This window comes from Protomyctophum parallelum (assembly GCF_964188405.1).
Source record: "Protomyctophum parallelum genome assembly, chromosome: 17".
NCBI lineage: Eukaryota > Metazoa > Chordata > Actinopteri > Myctophiformes > Myctophidae > Protomyctophum > Protomyctophum parallelum.
The window spans coordinates 13,602,532-13,620,074 of record NC_139719.1 but is presented as its reverse complement, the minus strand read 5'-3'; the positions used below and the strand labels follow the sequence as shown (position 1 = coordinate 13,620,074).

Below are 17,543 nucleotides of genomic sequence, written 5' to 3'. Positions count from 1 at the left end.
TCGCAGGATGAACGCTGCTCGCATATTGCATATTCTCCCGGTCCCGATTATTACGTCACAGTCACACATATAATAGGAGGTCCAGCAGGGGGGCAATATGGTTCCTATATACTAGCCCTGTAGCCCAGTGATTCTCAAAGTGGGGCCCGGGGAGTCATGGGACCCCAACTTCCAAAGGGGTCAATGGGTCATTGACTCATATTGTCTTGATGGGGTAGGGCGGCTATACTGCCTGCCCTTAAGCTAAAGTAGGCAAAACTGTTAATAATAGTTTGAAACAATGGACCCTGGTCTCTAACTCTGAGAGTGTACACAAATGCAAATGTCAATTTGGTTCCATTTGTAGACAAAATTGGTGTTCCTTATCAAATTAAAGGGTTAGGGTAGGTATAATGTGCACAAAAATCAATATTTGTTAATGTTTCATGGTGATAAATAATCTTGTTCAATAAACATAGTGCCCACCTTTTGATCATAAAAACAGTAAGAAAATTATGGTAGGCTATCAATCAGTCATATGGTATCAATCGTCTAAAGTTTGCTGCCATCTAGTGTTTATAGTGAGTAATTACCAATTATATTCTGTGTAGATTGTCGCTGCGTATGGTCGTGTCACGTGTGTGTGTGTGTGTGTGTGTGTGTGTGTGTGTGTGTGTGTGTGTGTGTGTGTGTGTGTGTGTGTGTGTGTGTGTGTGTGTGTGTGTGTGTGTGTGTGTGTGTGTGTGTGTGTGTGTGTGTGTGTGTGTGTGTGTGTGTGTGTGTGTGTGTGTGTGTGTGTGTGTGTGTGTGTGTGTCTCTCTAAATTGATTCCTAAATTTTCTGTTTTCTCAGGCTATAGCCTGCTATAGGCCTACTTCTATACTACTATGTGTGTACGTGTCACACCCCAGCTGTCTCGGCTGGGTGTGACCGTGTGACCTTTTGTGCCCTTAATAGTTCGACCATATACAATACATCATTAAGGCAGGATGACAAGGCAACGCAGTTATGCAGAATTTAACATGATTTATTTCCCCCAAGTGTCATACAGTGAATTTGGCAAAAACAAAGGAGACCAACAATATCTGTAAAATAGAAAATAAAATATATTCCAAAACAAATAGCCTACTTCATATCAAATGTAAATCAAACATATATAATAAAACGTAAACCGAGCCTTATTATAATAAAATAATAAATAGGCCTACATATCAGGCCATCAAAATACTAAATAAACAGAAATGCATTTTAACCATGGTTGTCTACAAAATATAACTAGAAATGCACTCTGTCGAGCTGCCAACTTGAGCCTTGCACACAAGGGCCATGTACAAGTATGGCCATTTATATACTTGTGCAAGCAGAGCGACTTGTGCACTCACCACTAGCATCACCCTTATAGGATATAGGCTAAATCCTCTCTACTTTGAGTGCTACTAACTAATGTGTAATACAACTGTTCTAAATCCTTTAGACCCGTTATTGACCTTATATCAACCTTGAAACGTACAGTTACGTCACCAAGAATGGTGGTCCCTTATTGGCTGAAAGAGGACAACAACATACATACCCCGACATACAAAACATACATACCCAGCCGATCGCAGTACTTGCGCGCTCTGCTTGCGCAAGTAAATACAAAATTGAGAAGTCGGCAGGCATTTCGTTTTAGGGCATGCCTGACAAGAACTCCATGTATGGGATGCAGGCAGACAGATACAAATACTTGTAAAAACAGATTACAATCTGACTGTATAGGCTAATTGCAAAATGCTTTATATTGTATGTGTGTCACATTTATGATTTGTTTATGATTGTGCATGTGCTTCAGGGAGTGCTATACAAAACACTTGAGTAAAACTATATCTATATCAGCATTAAAATAAAGCAAAAGTAATTAAGCACCCATCATTATGCAGAACGGTCCATTTCAAAATCATATTATTGGTTTGTAATTGCATTAAAGTGTCCATCTGATTTTATTATTTGCGCAAGCAGAGCGCACAAGTAGGCTACTGTGTTACTGGCACAACTCGAATACAAGTGTTGATTGTAGGATTTATTAACAGATTGAAGAATTGGGTACATTTCAAGCACAACTCAATTGTTAACTGCATATGTGGACGACACCATAAAGCATTACACTTGTTTACAATAGGTTCCACCATGTTCAATTCATCATAACATTTAGATACGTACAAATACTTCTAGGCTATATAGTGTATGGCTATAGCCATAAACAGGAAATCATTATAGAGGAGGTAAAAAGGGGGGGGGGGGGGTATATACAGTGAGGGGAAAAAAGAGTGGGTGGGTGGGGATTTTACGGGGGCCAATTTCGAATTGCAGCCGCCTAGGTGCCCTTTGAGAGCGGTTTTGAAGGAGTCAAGGGATTCGCATGTCTTAATGACTGTTGGTAGGGCGTTACACATTTTGGTGGCATAGGAGTGGAATTAATTAAAGTCCCGTTTGTTTGTGCTGCTAACTGTGGTCGACACCATAAAGTATTGATGATTTCTGAAATGTCAGTGCAAGCTGTTCAAAGGTTATTACAGTCTAGTAGGCTATTGTAAAAGAACGGAAACAACATTGTGGACCCGCATAGTCCGACCCACCCACTTAGCTGCTTTATAGCTAAACACACACACTGTTCTCCCTTCCTGGATCTGCTCTGCTGAAATACTGCTCTCCTCCACAGTAAGTGTATTTTTCCATTTAAAGTGTGCTGGTTATATGATATAATAACGTTCAGAGCGTTCTGCTCTGGCATCGTAAATCGTTAACGTGTCATTTAATAACAAGTGTAAGAAACGTACGTGGTTTGACTATAGCATCAGACTAATATCTGGATTACAATATAGCTGCGTCGGCGTTAGCCCGATGAAGAAGAAGGCAGGGTCAGGTTAATGTTAGCTACAGTGTGTGGAGGATCAATTCAAAAGGCAAGCAAAGCCAATCTAAACGGAACGTCGGTTGACTGGTGCCTACGGGATAACCTGATACTGTAATCAGATCCGCAGTGAATGAATGTGATGAATGAATGATGAGTGAGTGACTGACGGAATGATCTATGTTGTTTACGGCCGTCACCCGGATGCTAGGACGATAGACCAGTGCAGTGTCCGCAACTTCAGCGGTGGCAGTTGATGATATGTGGCACAGTGATGATATGTTATGTAACAGACAGTGCAGAGAGAGTGGATGGCGACAAACAACATACTGTAACGTTGTGTATGTACAGATGATTATGGCTTGGGGGTAAATCTGTGTTTACAAACTACTGGCGATTCACAAATCACACTCACAGGCCTATAGCCAGTTCGACTGAACTAGAAAGCTTTAAATGCAAATCCTGTTATGCTAGGCTGCTGCGTGTGTGTGGGCCTCATGTTGGATCAGAGACGGTAGTAATCAGACAGTACATGAGCGGGGGGAAGGGCGTTGCCTAGTATCAGAGGAGTACAGGACATGCATGTCCTTGAACAAACTTTTCCTTTGCCCCATCATGGAAATGGTGTCATGTTTCTGATCGATGTTTGTTTGCTGCATGACTGCAACAGGTGCCCGCCTTTGGCTTTCCACATTGAAATTACAGGCCTAATTTGCCTAGACGAGGCGGGGCCTGATGGCCTGCACCTAATAATAACAACCAACTTTCTGTTACAACTTTCTGTTACTCATTTATATGTTCAAATTGACGTTACACCAAATTCTTGCATAACCAATTGAAGTATATAGGCTACTTTGAGAGAACAGAAAACTTAAGAGACCCACACACACACACACACACACAATCACATAAGTGTCAAACCGTAAAACAAGCACTCAACATTTCAGTTACAGGAAGGAATAAGAGTTAGTGTGTACTAGAGAAGGAAAGAAAACAGAGCAAGTCAAATAACACAGGAAGGCACACCAAACCAAGTCCAGTATTGGCTAATACATTTGTTCTCAAAGTGGTGTCCGTCCATGAGGGAGCTCCAGGGGGTCCCCAGCTAAATGACAGATAGTTAGGAACCAAATGGACCCTAGTTATAGGTCTGTAACTCAGAGAGTGCCATTGTTTCCATTTGTACGCTCTCAGAGGTAAATTAACATTGATTTTACAATATAAATTGGGGTCTCTCTCTAAGTCTGTGTCATCCTAGACATAGAAATGCCCTGAAATGGGGGTAGACTAATGTCAAACTGGGGGTCCTTGAAATTAAAATGGCTGAGAATCACTGCTAGAGCTGTAAACTCTCTTTCTTCACTAATATGTTCAGGCCTTCCGCTTACCCCTGTAGTCAGCTCTATGCCCTGTTACACACACTATCCAAATTTGGACACAATTCAGGAGGCACTTCGGTCTCAAAAGTCCATCTTTACTATCTCCAATATACCGTAATGATGTGTTCAAGTCCTCATGTACTGATCCTGTCTTCCGAAACTGGTTTGACAAGGGGATCAGAACTATTAAAGATCTGTACAGGATTATGGCACCATTCTCACATTTCTCAAATTCTGTTAGCCCAGCTGGCCGGCTCCCATCTATTTAGCTACTTTCAGATCAGACACTTTGTACAAAGACAATTTCCAAACTTTCCAATCCATCCCAGCCATTCTGCAGTGCACTCTATACTTTCTCTGAACCCTAAATAGAAAGGGCTTAATTTCAACAATATATAATTAACTTAATTCAATGAACCCAGAAACTCTAAATATAACCGTCTTAGGCAGCAGAGCATGGGAGCAGGACCTGGGGTTAGAACTGCCCGATGCGACATGGAAGACCGCTTTGAGTCCAGTTCACAGTTCCTCAATATGTGCTAGACATAGTCTCATACAATGTAAGATCATTCGTCGGGTTCATTACACTAACGCAAGACTAGCACAGATATTTCATGATGCATGTAACCGATGTAGACAACCCGCTGCTGGCCTGTCACACATGTTTTGGTCATGCCCCAGGTTAGTGGATTTCTGGACAGATATATTTAAATCCTACTCTGATATATTAGGCGTATACACCCCACCCGACCCGCTAATGGCCCTATTTGGTGTTCCCCCAGGGACTAATATTCCTCCATACATTAAGAAAATAATCTCCTTTACTTCTCTTTTAACCAGACGGACCATGTAAAGAGTTCCAGAGATGAACGATATTTTAATTAGGGAATGGTGAATGCATAGGCCTATTATTTTCTTAATCATAAACGTCGTGTAAACCGGTGTCTACACAGGTGGTCCCCCCCCCCTCCCCTCTTTTATTTTTTCTCCCCTCTCCTCTTTTTTTTCTTCTCTTATATTAGACATTGCTAACACAAATACTGTTTGGCCAATTTCTAAGCAAGCTATTTTCTTTAATCTCTGTTCTATCTGACTGTATTATTTATTTATTTATTTTTGATTTATGTTTCTTTCCTGCAGTATTGTCTCTGCATCTGGGAATGTGTAATGACTAACGTCATACATCGTAAATCAATTAAAAACAAATTCAAACTGGTGACCATTTACATCGTGAGTAAATCACAATTTGTATCACGATGCAGCAGAGAAATAATTGATAAACAAACAAAACAAGTTTTCAGTCATTTGCTTCCATATTGAAAAGAGGATAAGACAAGAACATTTGAAGAGAAAGAAAATACTGGATTTGTGTGAGAGAAATGAAATAACATATGTTTTTTTACATCGTAAAATCGTGATTCGTGAACCTAGTATCGTGATTCGAATTGTAATGGAAAAATGACATTTCAGTCTATGTGAGCTAACTGTTGAGAGAAAATACTCTTCCACCTGTTACCAGCAGTGAACAACCTATTTGTGTTTAGACTAGCAGAATAGAACAACATCATACAAGGACATGTGTTAAACCATATAAGGCTATGTGTTAAAGAAGTGTCTTGTTGCTTGTTGAACCCTCTCGAATTGTATAAGAGAGGATGGAAACCTGTAATTGGGAGTTGTCATAATACTCCGGTGTTGTGCTGCTCCAGGACCGGTCTTGTAATAAACCAGTGATTGTGTTCTCATTCACTTTTGACCTTTTACTTGATTTGGACTTCGACTTCTTTCCATTTTTTGATTGTAAGTCTGATATTCCTTAACCGAATCGCATCGCAAGTTGAGTGAAACGTTACAACAAGGTAACTAAACTGAGACTATATAATCTCCTTCTCAACCCTATAGGTCCTAAAGATGAGCTATCCTGGATACCCTGATCAGTCTGGTGGGTATCCTCAAGGTGGGGGCTACCCGCCACAGCCAGGGGCATACCCACCCCAAGCGGGGGGCTACCCTCCAGCAGCTGGGGGATACCCTCCTGCACCAGGGGGCTACCCACAACAGGTACAGTTGTCACAACTTTACCTAATGCCAATTCTGCACAATATTTTCCTACCTGTCTGTTCAAGGTTGTTTATTAGTGTCCCCGAAGGGCAAAAGGTTTTACAGCAGGTCATAAGGCTTGAAACACATATAAATACATCAGTCAGACCAAAGTTATTGCTGCTGGTCGCAAGCGTGCGCTGCGCCCGGCCTACTTGCATCTTCAGAAAAGAAAAGAAAAGAAAGAAAGAGAGGGGGGGGGGGGGGGAGAGAAGACATCACATCACATTTCAAGTAAGATGATAATACTCAGCTGTGCAGGCACGTTTCTGGGTGGGGGTGGCGGGGGCATGGGCCAGGCACAAAAAAGCTCTCTTCCTACGCAAGCCATCGAAGTGTCTGTGTGACTAACCTGAACTTCCAGAGACAGACATAGAGCACCGAAGTCCTGACGTCACTGTCAGTAGAGGGCACAAATCCACAGGTTCGTGTACTTTATATTGGCGCCCTCTACTGAAAGTGACGTCAGACTTCGGTGCTCTATTGATGGGGAATCCAAGCTGCAGGCTTTCAATTCCTGAAAAGTTACAATTCTATAATGGAAGCAAGCCACCAGTGTAATCTTAACAATATCTGCCTAAGGATGGTGTTTTTCTGAACTGCCCACAGCCCTCCTATGAGAAACGGAGTAGGAAGAAAATGGTGCTACTTTACCATGAACATTAGTGAGGACCAATTATATGAACATAGGTTGAAAAGTGGTTCACACTTTTTTGTTGTTGTTGTATGTATGGCAATTAATCGTCAAGTAAAATATGATCGTGACAACCCTACCCACAGGCAGGTGGATACCCACCCCAAGCCGGGGGCTACCCTCCACAAGCAGGCGGCTACCCTCCCCAGGCAGGCGGCTACCCTCCCCAGGCAGGGGGCTACCCTCAGCAGGCAGGCGGGGGCTACCCACCCCAGGCCGGGGGGGGCTACCCTCCCCAAGCTGGGGGATACCCACCACAGCAACAACCTGGAGCAGGGGGCTACCCGTCCCCAGCAGGAGGTAAGGCTAAATGCCGCTGTTTTATTTCGTTCACAGAATCAATGTCAATCATAAACAACTGACTGTGTAATAGGATATGTCGAATTGACGAATTAATGGTTGGCCTGTAAGCGAAACCCCGCCTCCATTTGAGCATTATGTAACCAATCCCTTGTCTCCACAGGAGGAGGATGGGGCGGAGCACCAGGCGGCTTTGGAATGGTACATTTAATCTCTTATCTACCCACCTCACCTCACACTGTCGAGAGATTAATAGCATATGGACTGACTTATGTGAAATCTCTTTATTTGCTCAAAAACACCTACTATACGTACATGCATTCTACTAAGTCCCTCCCACCATGGCCGTTGGTTTGTTCTTATAGATAAGTTATGTCACTGTGTACTTATAGCGCTAATGACAGTGCCCTTCCCCTTTCTTTTTTTTACAGCCGGGAGGGGCTCCGCAGGGTTATCCAGGGGGGCCGGCGGGAGGGGCTCCGCAGGGATATGGAGGGGCTCAGCAGGGCTATGGAGGGGGCCCGGGAGGGGCCCCACAGGGATATGGAGGGGGCCCGGAAGGGGCCCCGCAGGGATATGGAGGGGGCCCGGCGCCAGGACAGCCGATGCCGGGTTACCCCGGTGCCCCAGCAACTAGTCCGGGACACGGAGGAGGTGCCCCTGCTGTCCCTCACTCTCCTGTTAATGTACGAACTAAAACTTTTGGATTTAGTGGAATGTTTAAGGCACATTTGATCAGTCATGATACAGAGAAACCCTTTGGCATGGAAGTACCTTAGGGTCATATGAAAAGATTTATCCAAAGAGACGAGCTGCATCACCCTTCATTACTGAAATATGCACGTTTTTCAAAATGGCCACCAAAAAATGAACCACTATTACACCAGAGCCCATATCTTTGCTTTGGTTAGAGCTATAATAATAATATTGGTGTCAAAGTATACATTTTTAGGGTCAAGGAATCCAATTAAATAGATTTCAAGAATAAAAAACCCAATAGTTTTCTCGTTGACAACAGGGGTAAAATATGCAAATTTAATTCAAAAGAATACGTTTTAACAGGGTAACTTTACCCCCTCACCCTCTAAAGCTTTCATTTAGTTTCCTCTTTGGCATGGAAGTACCTTAGGGTCATAGGAAAAGATTTATACAAAGAGACAAGCTGCATCACCTTTCATTTGTGAAATATACACATTTTTCGAAATGGCCGTCACCATTTACAGCAATACAGCATAGCCCGTATCTTTGCCTCTGTTAAAGCTATAATAAAAAGATGTATGTCAAAGTGTACATTTCTGGGGTCAAGGAATCCAATAAAATCAATTTCAAGTCTAAAAACCCCAATAGTGTTCTCGTTACCATGACAACAGGGGTAAAATGTGCAAATTTCATTCAAAAAATGATAATTGATTCAAATGTTTGTATGCGAGTGAAAACCTGTATTATGCTTTTTATATGTAACAAGTTGTTTTAAATGTTTTATTGTTTTTTAAGTGTGTGTGTTTGTCTTATGTTTGTTGATTAGAGAGGTTTCAGGGGTTCCATTAAAGACTATGCAGGAGCTGATCCACTGAGGGATGTTGAAGTTCTCCGCAAAGCAATGAAGGGATTTGGTCAGTAATTATATCCTTGCACCCGTTTGAATAATGGGGTTAATAATACATGCAATCCCTTTTTAAAACAACTATTAACATTTTCTTTGGAACAGGCACTGATGAGTCGGCTATCACTGAACTTCTGGGAAGTCGCAGTAGTAAGCAGAGGGTCCCACTGGTGGCTGCCTACAAAACCACTTATGGGAAGGTAGGAGTTACAGTTAAACATGCTTCCTTTGGCCATTCAATTCAAACTTTATTCCAGACACTCAGGGGATCCATAGAAACAATACAAACAATAGACAAAATCCTATATAGAGGCTGACCGAACTCTAAGTGGAAGTTATATCTTGAGTGTCTGTCTGTCTGTCTGTTTTTCCACATAGGATCTATTCCACGATCTGAAGTCGGAGCTGACTGGAAACTATGAGAAACTGGTCGTTGCCATGCTGCAGGCGTCTGCACATTTTGATGCGTCTGAACTGAGAGAGTCCATACATGTAAGAGCAGAGGGCAGCTCAGTAATTCCATGGCTTTTTTTAAGTAGACGATACAATATTTGTTTTGGGAGACAGTGGTACGTCAGCAATGGGTGTGACTCATCATCACGCAATGTGACCAGAAGAAGTTCCGTCCCTTCTGACAATGCCGTCATCAGATACACGGAAAATTCAATCATGAGTGAAACAAACAGCCAGTACTGTATGCTCTCTCTTTATCACACAAGCTGCTTTGCATTACTTGACTAAAGGACTTTAGGACTGAGGCTGACAAAAAAAAAAAATCTTCTAATGTTTCTATGTCAGTGGTGCCCTTTCATGTCAAGGACCCCCAGAATTATCTGTATTTGGCTGCAGACCCCCATCAGAAAATATGTTGTCCAGGGAAAGAAGCCCAGAAGCAAAGATTTGTGTTAAAAACAAATCACATTCAATGATTTGCGCCACATTTTCAAGATTATAGCAGATCTACAAGTTCATAGTGTGGCACTCGGTGCCTCGCTATGAGCTTGTAGATCTGCTATTTTTCAATAGTTAAAGTATAACATAATGCATGTGTTTTCCTGTGCAGGGTGCAGGGACCGATGAGGCATGTCTGATCGAGATCCTGTCATCTCGCAGCAATGCAGAGATATGTGCAATCAATCAGGTGTACAAATCTGGTGAGTGTCCCCGCACTCTTATCTATCTATTTCTGTTGTTTCAGGTTTCAGGTAATACTTTATTTGTATAGCACTTTTCATGACATCAAATGCAGCACAAAGTGCTTTACAGAGCAGTGAAGAAAAGGAAAAAGAAAGCAAAGGCATAAAACAACATTAAAATAATAGCAGTGAATAAGGCAATCCAGTGAGGGCATGAATAACAACAAGGATTTAAAAAGCTCAACTAAAAGCAAGAGTGCAGAAGTAGGTCTTGAGCTGTGCTTTAAAAATAAAAATAAAGTCTACAGAGGCTGCCTGTCGAAGGTATAGTGGGAGTTTGTGTTTTTAGTTGCCATTTTTTTAGGCACATCGAGTAGGCCAGCAGTGGAAGGCCTGAGGGGGTGGTTTGGGACATATCTAGGCAGGCAGCCATGTAGGTAGGAAGGTGATGAGCATGTATGTACTCACCACATGATTGTAATTGGATTGTATAATGTCTGCATTGTGGGATTCACAGAGCTCCTACAATAAGCAATGCCAATCACAATAAGCTGCTGTGTTTCAAACCAAGCCCAGCTCGCGCCCTCCCCTGCCATCACTTGTGTACCAAAAGAGGTCACATGTTTTAGATTCTTAACATATTTGTGGGACGATACACATTTTGCATCTGAACATACTCGTGCAGTCCTGCACTCGATCGAGTTACCCTCGATCACTCCATCAGGGAAAGACCAAGGCCACACAAAAAATACTAACCTTTAAGTACAACATGTGTAAAATAGTTCAGCTGTGTTTCACCACAGGTTTATTTTTTGCGGTTTCAGTGCCCTCTGGTGTACAAAAAGCTTCGAAAGTAAATGAAATGGAGGACACTAGTAACCAAACGATTCAACGAATGTATGTAATGTGGACTTTACTCTGTGTTGTATACTGTGAAGGTGATGATCAGATGTATTGTTACTTTTGCCTTCAGAGTATGGAAAGACCCTGGAGGATTCCATCAGCAATGACACCTCGGGACACTTCCGTAGACTCCTGGTTTCCCTCTGTCAGGTAGGTACTAGGTTTCTTTCTGCTGCAGTTTATTATTCAAACAAGAGCGTCCTGCACTCAGGAGGACGACGTCGAATTATTGACCAGGCAGCAGTAATGCATTAGATTTAAGATTTGTTTGCGCCGCCGCCTGTTGAAACGAAAATTGTTGGTTTTTTCCAGGGCAACCGAGATGAGAGGGAAAACGTGGATGTCGCTATGGCCAAACAGGACGCTCAGGTGACGATTGTATTTTAAAACTGATAATTGTCTTAGAACGTCCAACATCCATTGATTAGAGCATCAATGATAGTAATTGTGTGTGCGTGCTTGCTTCTGACAGAAACTGTATGCTGCTGGGGAAAATAAAGTGGGGACTGATGAGTCTCAGTTCAATGCGATCTTATGTGCTCGCAGTAAGCCTCATCTTCGTGCAGGTATGCTACCGGGAGTACCTGTTATTTTCACTACTAATAATGTCTTAGTGGTATGTACGATATTGTTTGACTATAACCGGCAACTGTTGTCTCCGCCAGTCTTCCACGAGTACCAGCAGATGTGTGGCCGGGACATTGAGAAGAGCATCTGCAGGGAGATGTCTGGAGACGTGGAGGGTGGCATGGTGGCAGTTGGTGAGTTCTTCAAGTACACTCACGTAAACTAACTCACAGCAATGTTCGGTAGTCTGTCTGCTCTTCTTTGGTGGAGTTTGTCTTGTATGCATGTTTCAGCCTCTTGTCCAGCAGTGCTGTGCAGAGACTTTTTGTCTCAATATATTTTTCACTGGTTAAATAAAGGTTGCATATCATATAAATGACCTAAATCTCAGAAGTGCACATTAGCGAGCTTTGGCTGAATCACTTATCAGATGTACGACGATGACACTGTTCCATTATGATGTTAGTGGTGTTTTGAAGTGAAGCATCTTATCTGTTCTTAGTGTCTGAACACCAGTAATCTCTCAAGAACAGATTCTGAGGAAACAAACAGCAGAGGGTGCTGTTTTTCCATTTTGTTTGGACGATGGGTTCCCGTAAAACGTGTGAGTACTTTTCCCACCACTGCTGAACACTCATGTCTCCTGTCACCTTGCAGTGAAATGCATCAGGAACACCCCAGCCTACTTCGCAGAGAGACTCCATAAGGCCATGGCGGTACGTACGCTGTGTGACCTAACTGTCTTTGTATTCCAGTGTAAAACAACAGTGGTTCTCAAACATTTTCATGTCAAGGACGTCGGACCGAAACAGTCTTATGCACACCTGATCGGCTCATAGACGTGTATATATATACTCATAGAAGTATTCAAAAAATGCACAGTACACAATGATTATTTACACAACGTTTCGGTCAAAAGACCTTCTTCAGGCATCTGAAGAAGGTCTTTTGACCGAAATGTTGCTATGATGTCAAGGACACCCAAATCGATTTGTATTTGACCGTGGATCAGTTTCTGAAAAGATTTTGTGCCAGGGACCCTCATAAGTTATGTGATGTGTTTTTCCCCCCCGATCCATAGTACAAGCTCAGAGCCCCGTCGCATTCTCGACATGTTGTAAACTTATCGATCTGCTATTTTTGGATTTGTATAAAATGGGATTCAAGTGACTTGATGCTATGTTACTTTTGCTAACTACTTTTGCTCGGCTGGAACCCCCTCAAAGACCCCTGGGGGTTTGGACCCTGCTTTGAGAACCACAGTTAAAAACACATACTGTATGCATTGCAGATCAAACAAAGTGTGTTGTGGGCACAGCACAGTAATGTTTAGTATTTATGCTAACAGGGCAAAGACAGGACACTCATATGTAATGTGTAGTATTTATGCTAACAGGGAGTGGGGACCAAAGACAGGACAATTATGTGTAGTATTTTATGGGGTAGTATTTTATTTGTTTTGTCTGACGTGCTAACAGTCCTACAGTCATGAGTCCGACACCCTACCCAACACTCAACCCTAAACATAACCTCACAGGAAGCCACGGGTTCGTTTTAACCTGCCACAGGTTAGTTGTAACCTGCCACACATGTCGGGAGCCGTGGGTTAGTTTTAACCCGCCACGGGTTAGTTTTAACCTGACGCACATGTCGGCGGCCACGGGTGAGTTTTAAACCGGTCACGGTGTAGTTGTAACCGGCCACGCATGTCGGGAGCGACGGTGTTGTTGGACTAATGGCTGTCGGACTGTTAGTATGTCTAACAAATGTATGCACCCCCTATTTATTGATGCTAACAGGGCGCGGGGACCAAAGACAGGACACTCATCCGTATCATGGTGACCCGCTCCGAGGTGGACATGCTGGACGTCAGGCAGGAGTATGTGAGGGTCTACGGCAAGTCTCTCTACACCGCCATCTCGGTACGTATGCTCTCTAGGCATATACAAAAGCTACAAACTCTAATCTAAAGTAAAACTACAAAACATTCCCAAATTACATCCAACATTTTAAAATGTGCTTAACATGAGTGTTCGCACTTCTGGCCTGACTTCAACCAGTGTTTAACCTTTTCATTAAATATTCTTTAGATCAGTTAGTCTTTTTATTTCAGTTGGTAGGGCATTCCACAAGTGTATCCCTTTTACTGAGTAAAGGGCCTTTCAAATGTGAAGTGATTTAACACGCCTATAGTTCATTTTCAATGAGACCTGCGTTTGTGCGCAGAGCAGTTGTGGTGCGACAACGCAAGCGTATTTACGTGGGCGCGGTCCCATGAATTTCTTGCGCACGTGCTCGTTTCGTGCACATGACTCACCAGACCTGGATTCAGTTTAGCTTTTTTACCCTTGCTTTGTCGCGCCCCTCTTGAGAAGACCTGTAGAAGACCTCTAGTTGATCCAGGCAACGTGTGCGTTCCTTGCTTCCCATTTGAAGATGACTGACCAAATGTGGTGTTGCGCTTTTTGCTACCTTGAGGTGGCCAGCTGCTGATCCCCTTGTGATTCTATTACCAGTAGTTTGCCTATCTGGTCCTTTTACCTGAGGACTTTTACCTGAGGAGTATTTAATAAAACTGTCAAAACTAAGCATATTGTATTTTTACTTCTCATGAACTTGAAAAAAAGTGTTCCAATGTAGTTGTAATTTAACACAAGCTCTTCTTGATACTTTTCATTGGTTCAATATTTATAAAAACCATAACCAAAGACACTCTTAACCACTTCCGCCCATGGTATGTCAGGACAGTCTCATTGAAAAACATGTACCGGTATTCTAATGCAATTTCAGCATTTGCTCGATCGCATCGCTGGCAGTGTAGATGAGGTGTTATGACAAAGTAGTCAATATGGTGTTATGAAACTTGATATCATTAGGAATTTATATTGTGATATGGCATAAGTGTTATCTTTTCCTATTTTGGATTGATTGAATACTATGTAGAGATAACACAACATACAACAACACAACAGGACATGCAATCCATTACCAGTGATCCCACTCGCTGTCATATTTACATTACATGTCATAAGTAATTGACATCGCTTCAAAATGACACCTGTGAGTGAGGGACGGAGGGAGGGACCGAGGATGGAACAAAGACATGAAGAGCTAGGTCTAAAGTTATGGGGCGGCTCTTGAAAATACAATGTTTGAGAACCGCTGTCCTTAGTCCTATAGTGGACTCCTTATGTGCCATACATACAGTAGTGTCATGGTAAATCAGTGTCATACATATTCTGAATAAAACCTGGAGACTGACTGGTGTCTTACGGCTGGGTTACACTACTGGCCGCGGAAGGAGTCCGCGGGAGTCTGCCACTATAATCAATGGAACCAGGCTACACCGAGCGCGGGTTATCGATGGAGCCACCTATCTTCCGTCCCGCTCCGCCCGCGGTACGGTTCCGTCCCCAGTAACTCCCGGCCCATGAGCAAAATAAGAACATTATGATGGTGTGTAAAAACAAAATCTAGAATTTGCCACGGACAAGGCCAAGTCCTGCCACGGACACATTTGTCAGTGTATGGACATATTGAAACATAAATGTATAATAAATTGCTTACCTCTCTCTTCCCAATAGGGTGACACCTCTGGAGACTACAAGAAGCTGCTGCTGAAGCTGTGCGGTGGAAGTGACTAAACACACACACACACACACACATGAAGGAGGAAATAACCACGGCCATATAAGGACAACGTATTACATGCTTCATAGTTTTAACCGTTGTTTCCCATGTCCTTATAGCACCAGCCCGTCGCGCATGTTATAGTTCACAATATATATCACTTTCCTCTTCTTGGGACAATCAGTCAGTGTCATGTCAGTGGAACAAAACTAACTACATTTCCACACACGTACAATCTTTGTGCTACTGCATAATGCTAGATGTTTGCCAAGATTCGTCACTGTCATGGTCGGAAACCACCTAACTCCATTTTTGAGGTTTTAGATTTTTTTTCTTCATATTGAACACCCTGTACATCTGTGTTGGTTAAAAGAATTATTGAACCAATGAAAAGTATTAAAGTGCTTCTGACAAAACCTCCATTGGAACCCCACCACCTCTCCCCCTCTCATGCAAGTAATTGGCGATATATAAAGTCACCAATAATACCTACTTTGATGCGGCAGTATTGCTTTGTTTAAAAAAATATATATATATGGTTTTCTTTATTTCCTGAAAAATGAACATTTTGGAGTTAAGTGGTTTCCGGCCGCCCACGGAGATATTATATATAGAGAGTTTAATGACATTTTAAAGTGCCTCTGTGTCAACTAACGGACCACAGCTTTAGTCCCGTTTGCAAAAATTAGCACCTTCTTTTATAGCTTTTTTATTTTTTAGCATATTCGCCATCTATATTTCAGTCAATGTTCAGCAGCTTTCATTGACACAATGTTGCCTTGTATTGAATATGCTGAAGGCCCAAAGCCTGTATAGGAATCCTATAGCCAGTGTACAACATATCTCTATTATTCACGCTGGGATCAATATTGTACAAAATTCAATCGTTACATATTGTTCATCTCAATAATGCAAGTATGGCGTTTTCATTTATACAGCATTTTACTGGTCTGTGTGTTTGCCAGCAGAGGGCTCCCTGAGCTCATACCAATTGAATTTGTATGTAGATGGTTTGATTGCTTGTTCAACATGAAGTTTTGATTTAGAATTGGAATGTATTCACTGTTTTACTAACTAGTGATTTGTTTTATTTTTTTTACATTCAGTATGATTCACTAAATGGTTCATGCCTGGCTTGAGCCCAAATTGATTAATTTGTCATTTTGTACCACTAATAATTGCCATTTCATAGTTGTGATGATGTAGCCTATACTGCAATATGAACCCGTAACTCATTTCAATAAAATGCTCTGACATAGTGTGTGTGTTAACTGGAGTGATGTATTTGCATAAGCAAGATTCTATGTTGGGATTGCAGCGGCATTAGACTGAGCTATGGACCAGAGCAACACTAATCTGAGTTCCCAGAAGTTTTATTTTTCGCCACTAGGCGGGCGAGAAAGCACAGTCTCAGTCTCAATACCACAATAAATTTTTTTTTTTTGTTGTGTTGGTGCCATCTACTGGCTGAGAGCAGATAAGGATTTGCCTAGATGTACATTTGGCATTTTCCAGGATTCTCAGAAAGTGGTTCTCAAACTTACTTTTGGTTCCATTTGTACACTCAAGAGTTACATCCTCAGGAACCCGGATTCCACTTTGAGAACCACTACTCTTCTAAACAGCATCTAAATATGGAATCATGCCATCTTTTGTCCTGTAAGATAGTTCTCTGCTGATTGGATCTCCCTCTCTCCCCATTACTGAACTAACATGCTCTGACTGATTAGTTTACAAACACCTGCCAGAGATGACAGATGACTGGATTAATTTATATTCCTGCTCCACTACACCTCAGGGGAAATTGTACTACAATTGACAGGTTACTTTGCAGATTCAGATTACTCATCATTAAGATTAATATCACAAGTGCTTGACACCTGATCTTTATAAAGGGGGAGGGGGAATCTGTATATTTTTAACACTGACTCAACTACCACCATCACAAACTTCCACAAACCACACCATCCCGTATCCAATAATCTAGTCTAGGCAATCTAGTTGTTTGATGTAGTAATGTTGTCTAGTTCAGTCTAATCTACCCTAGTGTAGTACTATTTAATGCAAACTAATCTAATCCCTCCCTTTCCTCCTTATGAGCCGTATGCTGTGTGGACCTAGGCCATACACTATGGATGATGATGACCATGAGAAAGGACACACCCCAACTTGATTTGATCTGTTTGCAACTTCATGACTGTTCTGATCTGTTCTATTGTAACCCTACACTGTTATACATTTTTAAATGGCCTATGTGACAACACAGCTTTAGTCTTGTTTGCAAAAATTTGCACCTTCTTTTATAGCTTTTAAATTTTTTAGCATATTTTGTTTAAACCGCCATCTACATTTCAATGTTTAG

At 42.1% G+C, this 17,543-nt stretch overlaps 1 protein-coding gene across 1 annotated transcript; it reads left to right on the top strand.

Moving 5' to 3' along the window:
• Positions 1-2,434: 2,434 nt before the first annotated feature.
• Positions 2,435-16,440, top strand: LOC310875003 (annexin A4-like). The gene is made up of 16 exons (XM_083788008.1): positions 2,435-2,676; positions 6,151-6,309; positions 7,129-7,342; positions 7,506-7,543; positions 7,774-8,028; positions 8,868-8,955; positions 9,051-9,145; positions 9,324-9,437; positions 10,009-10,099; positions 11,055-11,134; positions 11,297-11,353; positions 11,457-11,550; positions 11,650-11,745; positions 12,209-12,267; positions 13,351-13,473; positions 15,136-16,440. Exons 2-16 carry the CDS (start codon positions 6,160-6,162, stop codon positions 15,193-15,195), a joined length of 1,614 nt encoding a protein of 537 aa, XP_083644134.1. The 5' UTR covers positions 2,435-2,676; positions 6,151-6,159; the 3' UTR covers positions 15,196-16,440.
• Positions 16,441-17,543: the final 1,103 nt, after the last annotated feature.

Excerpts from the sequence above, each read along its gene's own strand:
- LOC310875003 (XM_083788008.1), top strand. The coding sequence starts at position 6,160 with ATGAGCTATCCTGGATACCCTGATCAGTCTGGTGGGTATCCTCAAGGT. Across the intron at positions 9,438-10,008 it reads AACTGAGAGAGTCCATACAT|GGTGCAGGGACCGATGAGGC; the intron begins GTAAGAGCAGAG and ends TTTCCTGTGCAG. Across the intron at positions 12,268-13,350 it reads GACTCCATAAGGCCATGGCG|GGCGCGGGGACCAAAGACAG; the intron begins GTACGTACGCTG and ends TGATGCTAACAG.